Consider the following 13,470-nt stretch of genomic DNA (forward strand, 5'->3'; position numbering starts at 1 on the left):
AATGACCAAGCATTATTTTTTGTTTTTTCACTTTCGTATTCTTAGGCCTCATGCACACGACCGTGTTTTTGCGTCCGCAATTCAACCGCAAATCCACGGGTGAATTGCGGACCCATTCATTTCTATGTGGCTATACCCACTATCCGTGTTTTCACGGCTCTCCGCATGTCCGCACATCCGTGCCGCAGAAATTCCGGACATGTCTTATTATGGGCCGCAAATGCGGTGCGGACATGCCAATAGAAGTCAATGGGCCCGTGGAAATTGCGGATACACCGCCGTGTGTCATCCGCAGTTTGCGGATTTGCGGAAGTGTTGCTAGGCGACGACCGGGAATGACTTCTGTCGTCGTGAAGTCTGGAGACAGTGCATGAGAGCAGCAGAGAGCAGCAGAGAGCAGCATGGCTTCAATAAACGTTGAGAAACTAATCATCCTGGTCCAGCACAAGCCCTGTCTGTGGAATAAGCGGGTGGAAGAATATGCAGACAGGAATATGAAAGATCTTGCCTGGCAGGAGGTCTGCAGTGAGGTGCATCCTGAGTGGGAGAAGGCAACTAAAGTGCAAAAGAAGCGCATGGGTAAGTTTCACACCTTGATGCGGTTTCTGAGTACTCCTGTCATGTCATAATGACATGCCTGACGTTTTGATTGTTGGCAGTTGGATCACTGAAACACCCACCAATCGCTGAAATGAAGCTGCAGAAGTGCACGTGAGATTGTGGGGGTCTCATGGCTCTGAACAGCACCGATCAAAACGTGACATGTCACTATGAGGGTATGTTCCCACACACTAATTACGGACGTAATTCGGGGGTGTTTGACCTCTATTACGCACGCTAAATACGCCGCAATAGCGTTGACAAACATCTGCCCAGTGAAAGCAATGGGCTGACGTTTGTGTGTTCAAGCGGCGTGTATATTTACGCGTCAATAGACGCCCGCGTCAAAGAAGTGACCTGTCACTTCTTGTGCCATAATTGGAGCCGTTATTCATGGGCTCCTATGAAAATCAATTACGTCCGTAAAGGACGCTGCGTTAAAGCGCCAGCACATGCCTTTACGTCTGAAATTACGGGTGATGTTTTCTCCTGAAACCAGCAACGTCATTTCAGCCGTTACGGACGCTGTCGTGTGGGCACATGGAAAACGTGGTAAGTCTGCTGTAGTTTCTGCAACGTCGGAATTACCTGTCAAATATGCAAATGTAGGTGCAGATTTGTTTGCAGCATCATTTTCATATAATAAACAACATTTCCTAATATCTAGTAATGTACTCTTCTAAAATGTTGATCTGTGATTGGTTTATTTTATATCATAGTCGAAAACGTCAAAACACGCTGGAACACGTGCCGAGACCAATTAAAGCGTGAGATAAATGACAAGGGGAAGAGCGGAGACGGACGTCTGAAAAAAAAGCCATACATGTACACCAAACAACTTTCGTTTCTTCTTGATGTAATGCAGGTTGGCCCGTAAGTATTGCTTATATACTTTGATCATTGTAGTCTGCCCATGTAGCCAGTTGTGTAAGTACCGCTGTAGCAGCCGTAGCGAGTGCTACGGGGACCGCGGCATGAGGGGACTCCACCATGTCCGGAGGCTCCGCTAGCAGCCGCTATGACGGCTACAGCGGGACGCAACTGAACACTACGGCTGAGCAGGGAGGTATCTCCCTGCTCTGACATTAAACAACAGACATGTATCCCCTAACCACTGAATCGGGGATACATGTGTGATCGCTGGCATTGACAGGGAGAATGGGGGACAGAAAGTACCCTGAACTTCTCCATCCCAAACCTCGTACTTTCGCCAGCTCCGTCAAAATGAATGGAGCCAAAGTCGTGCTTGTGCGCATACATAACCAGCGCTCCTTTCAATTTTTGGGAGATGTGCAAACGGCAGAACTTAAGGGGACTTTCAGTCCCCCCTTCACCCTATCGCTGCCAGCGATAAGGCATGTATTTGTAGGACACACTATAGGTGGCATTTGTCCGGGGGGCGGGGAGGGGGGCCTGTATGGCGTTAGCGGCATACAGCCCCCTCACTAGATAACGCCGTACAGTCCCCCTATAGATAACGCCATATAGTACCCCGGTAGATAATGCCATACAGTGTACAGTGTGGGGCTGTATGGCGTTATCTACAGGGGTGGGGGCAGCAAAAAAGGCACTATCTACAAGGGGGGGGGTTACACCCAGTGGAGGGATGGCCCCAGTCAAAAGTTTGCTATGCGGCCCTGTCTTTCCTAGTTAGGGCTCTGCATGTAGTGATGCATACATAGTGTATTTGGCCAGCTGTAGACATGACGTTAAATTACTACAAAAATTCCCTAACATTATGTTTTCATTTTCAAACAGAACCAAGGATAATCTGGAGGAAGAAGAAGACTCTGATGAGACTCAAATTGAAGAGCCTGACGTAGCTTTGGGGACTGCTAGGTCCACTTCCACTCCTGTGACAGCGGAACCAACAACAGTGGATAATCCAGTCTGTGCCGCGGACGAAGAAATTATACCCCGAGGTAAACGTCGACGTTCTGCCAAAGGTCCAACACGTACAGAGCCAAGGCAGGAAGTCGACTTGCGTGTATTAGAGCACTTGGAGAAAAGAGCTACTGAAACTGAAGAGGGCACCTTCTGTCGCGCTCTCTCTAATATTCTTAAAAGAGTGCCAATTTCCAGACAGATAAGGTGCCAAACAGCACTAATGGAAGTCGTGGAAATATTTGCGACACATCCTGACCCACGTGCAATGCATCAGGCCATCGAGTTTCATAGACGGGGGTGTGATGCAAGCACCTTCAACTCTGTCCCTCCAGCACCTGCAGCAACCGCGCAAGGCATCCAGCATCCGTCATATGTAGACTCAATGCCGCTATTCAGTGACGATCGTTCAGTTTATGGCATGCCAGGACCTTCACAGCAACAGTATGGGCACATGCAGCAGGGGGAGTCAGTTCCACGACCACATCATGAACCTGCACCTTCGCAATCCTTCTACAATTTATAATTTACTTATATAACATAGTTTTGTTTATGTTTGTTGACACTATTTTATGCAAGAAATAAAATAAGTTTATAGTTAATTATGTGTTTGTCTTTATTATTATTGCAAAACATAATGAGGTATTGGTCTGCATTTCTGCCAAATGCAAATAATCGCTTTTTTTTTTTTTTTAATTAATAAAGAATTAAAAAAAAAAAAACAGAAATACATTAGCTCGCAACCCGCGTCAAGGGTCCTCATTCTCTTGCGAGTCCCTACTCTACTACTGCAACTTTAACTACTAACATTTGTAACATAAACCGGAAATACAACAGTCCCTCTCAAATTTTAATTTGGCAGACGAAGCACATCCCTTTGCCAAGGAACTGCTCCCTCAGGTGATACAAAATAGTCTGTATACAAATTACGGACTGCCAGTCCAGACACTCCAGGTCTTCTATGTGGTGTGTAGTCCAAAGGGATGTAATTAGTAGAGAAATGGTTCAGCTCTGCGTCCACTGCCGACTCATGAATCCTCAGAAAATTGTGGAGGACAACACACGCTTGTATAACCTTTGTCACATTTTCAGGATTCATCTGAATGGAGCTCTGGAACACACGCCACTTGCTGCTTAGAATTCCGAAGGCGCACTCCACATACCGTCTTGCACGTGTAAGGCGGTAGTTAAAAATGCGCCTCTGTTCATCTAAGCCACGCCTAGGGAATGGACGCATCAGGTGAGGGGACAGTCCGAAACCTTCATCACCCACAATGACAAAGGGTGCTGGTGGTCCTGTAGATCCTGGAAGCTGTCTAGGTTCCGGAAGGTCGAGCTGGTTAGATGCTAGACGTTCACCCATTCTGGAAGCCCTGAAGATGCCAGCATCCGCAGAGCTTCCATAGGCCCCAATATCGACAATTATAAACCGATAGTCACTGTCAGCCAAGGCCAACAGCACCACCGAGAAAAACTGCTTATAATTGAAATACTGAGACCCTGAGTGAGCAGGCTTTTTTACGCGGATGTGCTTACCATCTAGCGCACCAACACAGTTGGGAAACTGTGCTGATTGGAAGAAGCCATCGGCAATCCGAATCCAGTCCTCTGGCTTGGGCTTTGGCATAAATGCTGCTCGAAGTTGCTGCCAGATGACTTCGCAGGTAAGCTTGACAATCTTCGAAATAGTGGAGCACCCCAGCAGAAACTGGAAATGTAGCGATGCAAAGGAGTTGCCGGTAGCAAGAAATCTGTAAAAAAAAACAAAAAACATATATAACAAAATATGCACAGACAGGAAAAATATCTGCAACACGGTGGCAAGGCGGCAATATGAACAGGGGACAAGTATACTAATATTGTTTGCAGGGTAGAGACATGTCGTAGAAGGGGATTTAGGTTTTCTTACCTCAGAGTGACGATCAGGCGTTCCTCTGGAGAAATGCAACGTCTCATGGTGGTGTCCTGGAAGATCAGTCCAGGACGAAGGTCCGCCAGCAGACAGTCAAAAGTTTGCACGGACATACGGCAGTAGCTGAGGAACTTGTCCGGGTGCTGCCGCAGGTCTGAGTACAGCATGTTAAAATGCCCCTTCCTAAGCCGTTGTGAGATAATGGGGTGAACCCAATATCTCCTCCTCCTCCTCGGTTCTTCGTCCAGCATTGGTGGTTGCTGTCCAAATCGCCTGGAGAGGAGCCAGTGCAGGAGTACATCATCCACATCATCAGAAGACATGTTCGCAGTGAGTAAAACTGACAAAAACCACAGCTATATCAGCAGCGCAATCTCACTGAACTCGCACAAAGCAAAGATCAGGAAAAATGCAGCAGGAAATGGCTCCAGAGCAATCATGTGACCTTCTAAAGGGGGTTTGACCAAGCTTTTGGCATCCTGTTTAAAAGTCCTTTTTTTTTTTTTTTTTTTCATCCGCATTTTTGCGGATTACATACGGATGAACTGCGGATTACATACGGATGAACTGCGGATGACATTCCACGGAACACGGTCCTGGAATTTGCGGACCAGAATAACACCACGGTCGTGTGCATGAGGCCTAAGAGTCGTAACTTAATTTTTTTTCCGTCGACATAGAGGTATAAGGGCTTGTTTTTTTTGCGGGACGAGTTGTATTTTTCAATTGTACCATTTTTGGGTGCATATAATATATAGATTAACTTTTATTAACTTTATTTTAGTAAAGAATTGAAAATAAACAGCTATTCCAGCATTGATTTTCACGTTATAAATTTACGCCGTTCACTATGAGGCATAAATAACATGTTTACTTAATTCTATGTGTCGGCACGATAACGGGAATACCAAATATGTAAAGGTTTTATGTTTTCCTACGTCTGCAAAATAAAAACCCTTTTTTTAAAAAAAAAAAATATTTGTTTTTGCATCGTCGCATTCCAAGAGCCGTAACGTTTTACTTTTCCGTCGATGTACCATATGTGGGTTTGGTTTTTTTTTCCGGGAAAAGGTGCAGTTTTAAAAGTGGTTTTATTTTATTTTTACTGTAAGCTTTTTTTTTTTTTTTTTATAAACTTTATTGAACTGTTTTACTTTTTTTTTTGTCCCACTTGGGGACTTCACTATGCAATCTTTTGATCGCTTAGATACTGTTTTGGTATACTTAGTATACCAAAGCATTATTTCCAGTCAGTGTAAAACCAGAGGCATGGCCTAATAGGCAGTTGCTGAAGGCAGACCTGGGAGCCATGAAAACAGATCAACGCCCCGCAATATCGTTGCGGGGCTGCCGCTGGGGTGATGGAGGGAGCTCTCTCTTTCTGTCAAACACATTAGATGCCGCTATCGCTATTGACAGCGGCATCTAATGGGTTAAACTGACAGAATCGGAGAGCGCTTCAATTCCAGCATTTGGGGCAAGAGCCAGGCTGTGTATAACAGCCATGCTCCTGCCACTGATCACGTGGGTACAGTGGCAGTACCCACAAGATGAGAGCGACGGATATATCTGTCGCTATGTAGTAACTAGCACCTGCTTGTGACGGATATATCTGTTGCTTGTCGTTAACGGGTTAAAACCCAGCTCACAGCTGCACAGTCTTCATAGACCAACATGCAGTAGAATGGATTATACTGAAGAGCTCAGTGATTTTCAACATGGCACATAGAAAAATTTCATTGGATTCCAGCCTCCTACCAAGTCATTTCATCAAATTTCTGCTCTGATAGAGCTATTCCTCTCATCTTTAGGTGCTGTTATTGTAAGGTGGAAATGCTAAGAAGTAAAAACAGTAGAAGCCTGGTTAAGAAGGCCATTTTACTTCCAATAAAGGAAAATATTGAAGGAGTTATCTCATCACAAATAACCCCTTTAAAGTGTTTTTTTTGCCACTAAGAACATTTCTAAGCTATCGATAGGATAGGTGATAAATGTATGATCGCTGGAGCCCCACCGCTGGGACCCTAGCGGTCTCCAGGATGAGGTACTGAACCTCCTGTTCCTCCTCATTGTATGATCACAGTGAAGAAGAGTTTGAAAGGAGCAGTGGTCACGCATGCGCCATGTTGTTCCATTCAAAATGTATTGGGCAGAAGGCAGGGCTGGCTTTAGAGGTGTGCGACCTGTGCGAGTGCACAGGTCGCTGCAGCCTCCCAGCATGTAGGGGCACCATTATGCAGGCCGTTTGAGCACTGTTTTCTGCTCCTCGTTACACATACGAAGGAAGCAGAGAGAGCAAGAGCAGAGGAGGAAGCTTCACCCACAGCCCGTCCTGCAAGAAACCTCTGAGCAAGGAGAGATGGTAAGTGACTATTTGTGTACATATGTGTGTGTGTGTGTGTGTGTGTGTGTGTGTGTGTGTGTGGGTATAGTTATCACAGTGTGATATCTGTGGTGTTACATAGGATTGCAGGTAACATCTACTGCATGATCTGTACTCAGAGAGTTATCACTGTGTTATCGGCGGTGTTACATAGGACTGCAGTTAGCATCTACATTATCTGTACTCGGAGAGTTATCACTGTGGGTTATCTGTGGTGTTACATAGATAATGTAGTAGAAGATATATGCAGTCCCATCTATTATATATGGGTCTGTGTGTGTGTCTGTGTGTGTGTGTGTGTGTGTGTGTGTGTGTTCATATATGTTTCTCTGTGCATGTATATATATGTGTGTATGTGTCTGTATATATATATTTACCTATGTGTATGTGTGTGTGTGTGTGTGTGTGTGTGTGTGTATATATATATATAGGCAGGGCTATGTGTATGTGTGTGTGTGTATATATATATATATATATATATATATATATAGATAGGCAGGACTATGCGTATGTATGTGTGTGTGTGTGTGTGTGTGTGTGTGTGTACATGTATATAGAGGCAGGGCTTCAAAGGAGTACAAAGGTGGCAGAAGACTAGGTCCCCAGGCTATCGTGACAACTATCAGCACCCCCTGTTCGCTTTGTGGGGGGGCGATGGCGTGTTGGAGGGGGTTGCCCTCCTGGTTCTAACAATTTAAATGATGCGGTCTAAATTGATTGTGGAATTTAACGTGTTAAATGGGCGGACACAAAGTTATCTTTTATTCCACCCATTGCAGTGAGATGTCGGCTGTATTACACTTATCCAGATCCAAATCCATTCGTTATATCGATATATTGGAAAGAAGTTAGAGACACAGAGACAATGCTTTGTATACCCCAAAATATTCTTCTCTGATTTATTAATAAAAATGCAATTATAATAATATCTTTCAAAAGGGGAGTAGGCTTGAGCTCAGCCAATTACATACAATATGATGTTGGCTCTATCTCAGCCAATAACATACAATGGGGAGTTGTTCGTGCTGAGCCAATCACAATCATGAAAGGCTTTTTACATGTAAGACTACAATTTCCCATAACATGCAACATCACGGACTGATGGGTCATAATGACCCCCACACTTGCCATATCTCCAGTCTATTCCCTATAACAAAAATGGTATACAAACTGTATTCCTAAACGGTCTGGGTCGGCAGACTTGAAAGAACTGGTAAATATTTAGCTATATTCTCCATAACAAGGAATCATAACATTAGCTAAGAAATAAAAACATATAATTATTCAGACAATCCCAGCAGGAATTTACTTCTTTTAAAGAAACAGAAAATTTTTCAAACACAAAATCGATTCTTTAAGACAAGATGAATACTCCATGCAAGATAGAGGCACATAACCATACGTTCAAAATAGAGTCACATAAACACATTTTACTCCCTTTCACAACAGCAGTCACCCGCTGAGTATGGAGTGCGCTCAGCTTATGAGCCCGCTCAATACTTCCCCTTAACGGCTGCACATACATGTATGTGGCATGTCGTTAGGGGGTTAAAGCTATTCATTGATGATTATCTGTCATGAATCTAACATGATTTAGCAGAAATGCAATACAATTCCTTTATTCTCTAAATCAATAGTTTGTTATTCAAGATATTCTGCCATCTATAAAGACATAGTTCTAGCACATTATTCAATCCAGAAACACCCCATTGTCTACAATGTTAAGGCGCAGAAATGAAGCAGAAAAAGTAGTGTCAAGATGTTCTGAGCTACAAGAAGCATAAAACCTGATCAGCTGCATGGCTACCATGGTGAGACATGGGCATGTTGCACCCTTGGAAGTTTTGCCTCAAGATTCTGTCTCATTTCAGAGAGTTCGTAAAAACGCATGCACGCACGCACGTGACTGGTATTCGGACACGGATTTGGTATTCGAACATACATTTGGTATGACAGTAACCCACAGAATTTGCATGGATAAAACAAGAAAATTTTAACAGTAAGTAAATTACAAAGTTGATCTACATCAGATATACTATTAGATTAGCATAAGTTGTTTGAAAAGTAATAAAGAAAAAAATCAGACCCTTTTCTCAAATCTGAGACAACCAACACTAAGCTCTCTTCTCTTCCTTTGTACTCTACTTTGTCTCTATAACAAATATCCAATGTTAAGTTTTGAAGCATAATTATTTCTTAGTCAATAAACACAGTAATCTATTCTTTTCTAACAATTATTTGTGAGTTAATGGCACGACTGAGCTTTTACCCAAGTTTGGATCTATTGATTTTTCCAGTACTTATTGCTTAGCAAAATAAATACAGTAGGCAAGAAAAATAGCAGAACCTTTATGGATCTGTATCAGTATTCTTGTCAGGACACTGTTGATGAGTGCAAGCAAATGTCAATGCAGTTTGTGTGTATACAGAACAGAGTTGAACAATAGGAGCGTGCCAGTAAATTTCTGGTTTATGCTGATGGACCTGTTCAGATACAAAACATGCTTATTATCTGAGTAAAATGGAAATTAAAATCTACTACTACTTTCTTTTTTTTCTGCATTTAATGTTGTTTAAAGGGCTTTCCCATGAGAGACATTTATGACATATCCACAGGATATGTCATAAATATTAGATAGATGAGGGTCCCACCTCTAGGACCCACACCTATTTCTAGAATGGGGCCCCCTAAACCTCATTCTAGCGTTGTGTGATCTCACTGACTCCCGGCCATTTCCTGGTTATATGGTCGTGAGTTACGAAAACAGAATAGCTCGCTGAGCTACGCTGTTTCCGTAACTTCCATAGTAATGAATGGCAGTTACGAAAACAGCGTAGCAAACGAGCTACGCTATTTCCGTAACTACCATTTATTTCTATGGGACTTACGGAAAAAGCGTAGCTCAGCACATTACGCTGTTTTCGTAACTTACGACCATATAACCTTTTTCATGCTCGGAATTCACAGAGTGGCTGAATGGGGTTTAGGAGGCCCCATTCTTGGACCCGCATCTATCTGACATTTATGACATATCATAGTTAGTACGGTTGAAAAAAGACACATGTCCATCAAGTTCAACCAAGGATGGGAAAAGGGAAGGGAAAAGGGAAGGGAAACATTTCTACACATAGGAGCTAATATTTTAATGTTCTAGGAAATTATCTAAGCCTTTTTTAAAGCCATCTACTGTCCCTGCTGTGACGGCTCCTGCGGTAGGCTATTCCATAAATTCACAGTTCTCACAGTAAAGAAGGCTTGTCGCCTCTGCAGGTTGAACCTTTTTTTCTCCAGACGGAGGGAGTGCCCCCTTGTTTTTTGAGGGGGTTTTACATGGAACAGGATTTCACCATATTTTTTGTATGTGCCATTAATATATTTATATAAATGAATCATGTCCCCCCTTAGTCGTCTTTTTTCAAGGCTAAATAGGTTTAATTCTTTTAATCTTTCCTCATAACTTAGATTCTCCATGCCCGTTTTTAGCTTTGTTGCTCTTCTTTGTATATTTTCCAACTCCAGGGCATCCTTTCTATGAACTGGAGCCCAGAACTGAACTGCATATTCTAGATGAGGCCTCACTAATGCTTTGTAAAGTGGTAATATTACATCGCTGTCCCGCAAGTCCATGCCTCTTTTAATACATGACAATATCTTGCTTGCCTTTGAAGCAGCTGATTGACATTGCATGCTGTTATTTAGTTTATGATTTACAAGTACACCCAGATCCTTCTCAACAAGTGACTCCCCCAGTGTAGCTCCCCCTAGGACATATGATGCATGCAGGTTGTTTGTACCCAGATGCATAACTTTACATTTATCTGCATTAACTGGTTGCTGACACAGGATGAGTATGCTCGTCCTGAGCGGCGGGTACTTCGCGCATTAGGACGAGCATACTTGTCATGTGTGACAGCCGTCTGTGCGCGCGATCGAGAGCGGAGCAACGGCTGTAATACACAGCCACGGCCCCGCTCTGACAGCAGAGAGAAGAGAAACATCTTCTCTCCGCCGTTAACCCTTTGAACGCCGCGATGAAAGCTGATCGCGGCGTTCAAAGAGGGGGGACTGGACATTGATCGCGTCACAGAAAATAACTGTGACGCGATCAAAGCCCACAACTCATATAGGCAGACAGCCCAGGGTCCATTGAAGGACCCCAGGGCTGTCTGAACATATTTCCTGTTGTTAGGGCATACTGAGGTATGTCTTAACAACTGCCTGTGTACAATCAGTGCACAGGCTAATGTACTGGCATATAGATCTATGCCAGTACATTACAGTTACAAAATAAAAATCAAAATGATAAATCCCTTTATGGGATTAAAAAAAACGTTAATTGAATGTACATTTTTTTTAATGAGAAATAAATAAATAAAAAGTAAAAAAAATACACAGAAACACACATTTTTTATAATAAATAAACTTTTTAAAATATAAGTCCCAAAACATGAAATAATATAGACATATTTGGTATCGCCAGCCACGACCGTAACAACCTGTACAACAAATGTATAACATTATTTATGATGATCGGTGTATGGTGTAAAAAATAAAATATTAAAAGTGCAGCGGAACTGCTTTTTTTCTGCATTTTCGCCAAAATAAAAATTTATAGAAATTAAACGATAATGTATTTGGACCAAAAAATGGTACCTACATAAAGTACAACTCGTCCCGCAACAAACAAAGTCTCATACAACTACGTCGTACAAAAAATAAAAGCGTTATGAGCGTCGGGATGCAAAGAGGGAAATGTAAAAAAATTGCTCTGTCCTCAATGCCAAAATTGTCCGTGTCCTTAAGGGGTTAAAATTCATTTGCCAACTGGATGCCCAAACTCTTAGTTTGTTTAAATCCGCTTGCAATTCACGAACATCTTCCATAGATTGAACTATATTACATAGCTTGGTGTCACCTGCAAAAATAGAAATAGTGCTATTAATCCCATCCTCTATATCATTAATAAATAAGTTGAATAATAGTGGTCCCAGCACAGAACCCTGGGGTACACCACTTATAACCGGTGACCATTCAGAGAAGGAATCATTGACCACAACTCTCTGGATACGGTCCTTGAGCCAATTCTCAATCCAATTATAAACTATCAAAATGTGAAGAAAGAAATAGAGCCGCGCTCACCCAGTCTGACGTTTTCATATGTTCAATAGCTCAAAATGAAGTGGGGGGGGGGGGAGACAGAGTAGTACACAGATTCACAGGCAACAGCTGTTTCGCGTAGACACGCTTTCTGAAGCCTTCTCCAGAAGGCTTGAGAAAGCGTGTTTACGCGAAACAGCTGTTGCCTGCGAATCTGTGTACTACTCCGCCTCTCCCCCGACTTCATTTTGAGCTATTAAACATATGAAAACGTCAGACTGGGTGAGTGTGGCTCTATTTCTTTCTTCACATTGTGATACATATGAACTTTTCTTGCTGAGCCAGTTCCTCCCTTGACATACACCGTGTCAGTGTTTATGCTACCTAGGCAGTGACCTGCCAAACGTCCGGAGGACTATTTATTGCAGTGGTGCCGACTTATTCTCTTTTTGCTACTGCCAATTACAAACTATATTTTCTAAACCTATAGTCCTTAATTTACCCACTAGACGTCTATGAGGGACAGTGTCAAATGCCTTTGCAAAGTCCAAAAACACTATATTCACAGCGGCTCCTCTGTTTAGGCTTCTGCTCACCTCTTCATAAAAACAAATCAGGTTGGTTTGACAACTTCTGTCCTGGCTATCACTTATAATACTATTTTTTGTTGCATAATCCTGTATATAGTCCCTCAATAGCCCCTCAAGCATTTTCCACCCGATGGATGTTAAGCTTACTGGTCTATAATTACCCGGGGAAAACCTAGAGCCCTTTTTGATAATAGGCACCACATTTGCCCTGCGCCAGTCCCTTGGCACTATACCAGTCACTAGAGAATCTCTGAATACTATGAAGAGGGGGACAGAAATAACTGAACTAAGCTCTTTAAGAGCTCTAGGGTGTAACCCATCTGGTCCTGGGGCCTTGTGCATATTTATTTAATTTAATTTAGCTTGGACCATATCTACATTCATCCAATTCAGTATATCAACTGATACATTAATAGCACTGGCACTATCAGCTGCTCTTTCTTCTGTTTTATATACAGAACTAAAGAACCCATTTAGTAACTCTGCCTTCTCTTGATCCCCTGTGACTAACTCCCAATTACCACTATCTAAGGGTCCTACATGTTCAGACCTTGGCTTTTTTGCATTTATATACTTGTAGAATTTTTTGGGATTTGTTTTACTATCCTTGGCCACTTGCCTTTTATTTTGTATTTTTGCTGATTTTATTACCTTTTTACAGATTTTATTAAGCTCTTTATAACTTAAAAAGGCTACAGATGTACCCTCTGATTTGTATTTGTCAAATGCCCTTTTTTTGTCATGTATTGCCCTTTTTACAGAAGGTGTAAGCCATGTGGGGTTTCATTTTAGTTGTTTATACTTGTTACCTATAGGAATAAATTTTGCACTATAATTACCCAAAGTAGATTTGAAAATCTCCCATTTATCATTTGTACCATTATTTGACATTAGTTCTTCCCAGTCTATATCCTGAATTGCAGCCATCATCCCTCCCTTCTGAGCCCTACAGTGTGCCCAAACAGCAGTTTAACAAAAAATACAATGGAGCGGACCTCAATAG

At 42.4% G+C, this 13,470-nt stretch overlaps 1 protein-coding gene across 1 annotated transcript; it reads left to right on the forward strand.

Moving 5' to 3' along the window:
• Positions 1–1,279: 1,279 nt before the first annotated feature.
• Positions 1,280–8,517, forward strand: LOC142657257 (uncharacterized). Its single transcript, XM_075832598.1, has 3 exons — positions 1,280–1,473; positions 2,359–2,928; positions 8,430–8,517. Exons 1-3 carry the CDS (start codon positions 1,424–1,426, stop codon positions 8,515–8,517), a joined length of 708 nt encoding a protein of 235 aa, XP_075688713.1. The 5' UTR covers positions 1,280–1,423.
• The last annotated feature ends 4,953 nt before the right edge of the window (positions 8,518–13,470 follow it).

Source organism: Rhinoderma darwinii, chromosome 1, assembly GCF_050947455.1.
Source record: "Rhinoderma darwinii isolate aRhiDar2 chromosome 1, aRhiDar2.hap1, whole genome shotgun sequence".
NCBI classification, from domain to species: Eukaryota; Metazoa; Chordata; class Amphibia; order Anura; family Rhinodermatidae; genus Rhinoderma; species Rhinoderma darwinii.

Excerpts from the sequence above, each read along its gene's own strand:
- LOC142657257 (XM_075832598.1), top strand. The coding sequence starts at position 1,424 with ATGTACACCAAACAACTTTCGTTTCTTCTTGATGTAATGCAGGTTGGC. Across the intron at positions 1,474-2,358 it reads GATGTAATGCAGGTTGGCCC|AACCAAGGATAATCTGGAGG; the intron begins GTAAGTATTGCT and ends ATTTTCAAACAG. Across the intron at positions 2,929-8,429 it reads CCAGGACCTTCACAGCAACA|ATATTCTGCCATCTATAAAG; the intron begins GTATGGGCACAT and ends TTGTTATTCAAG.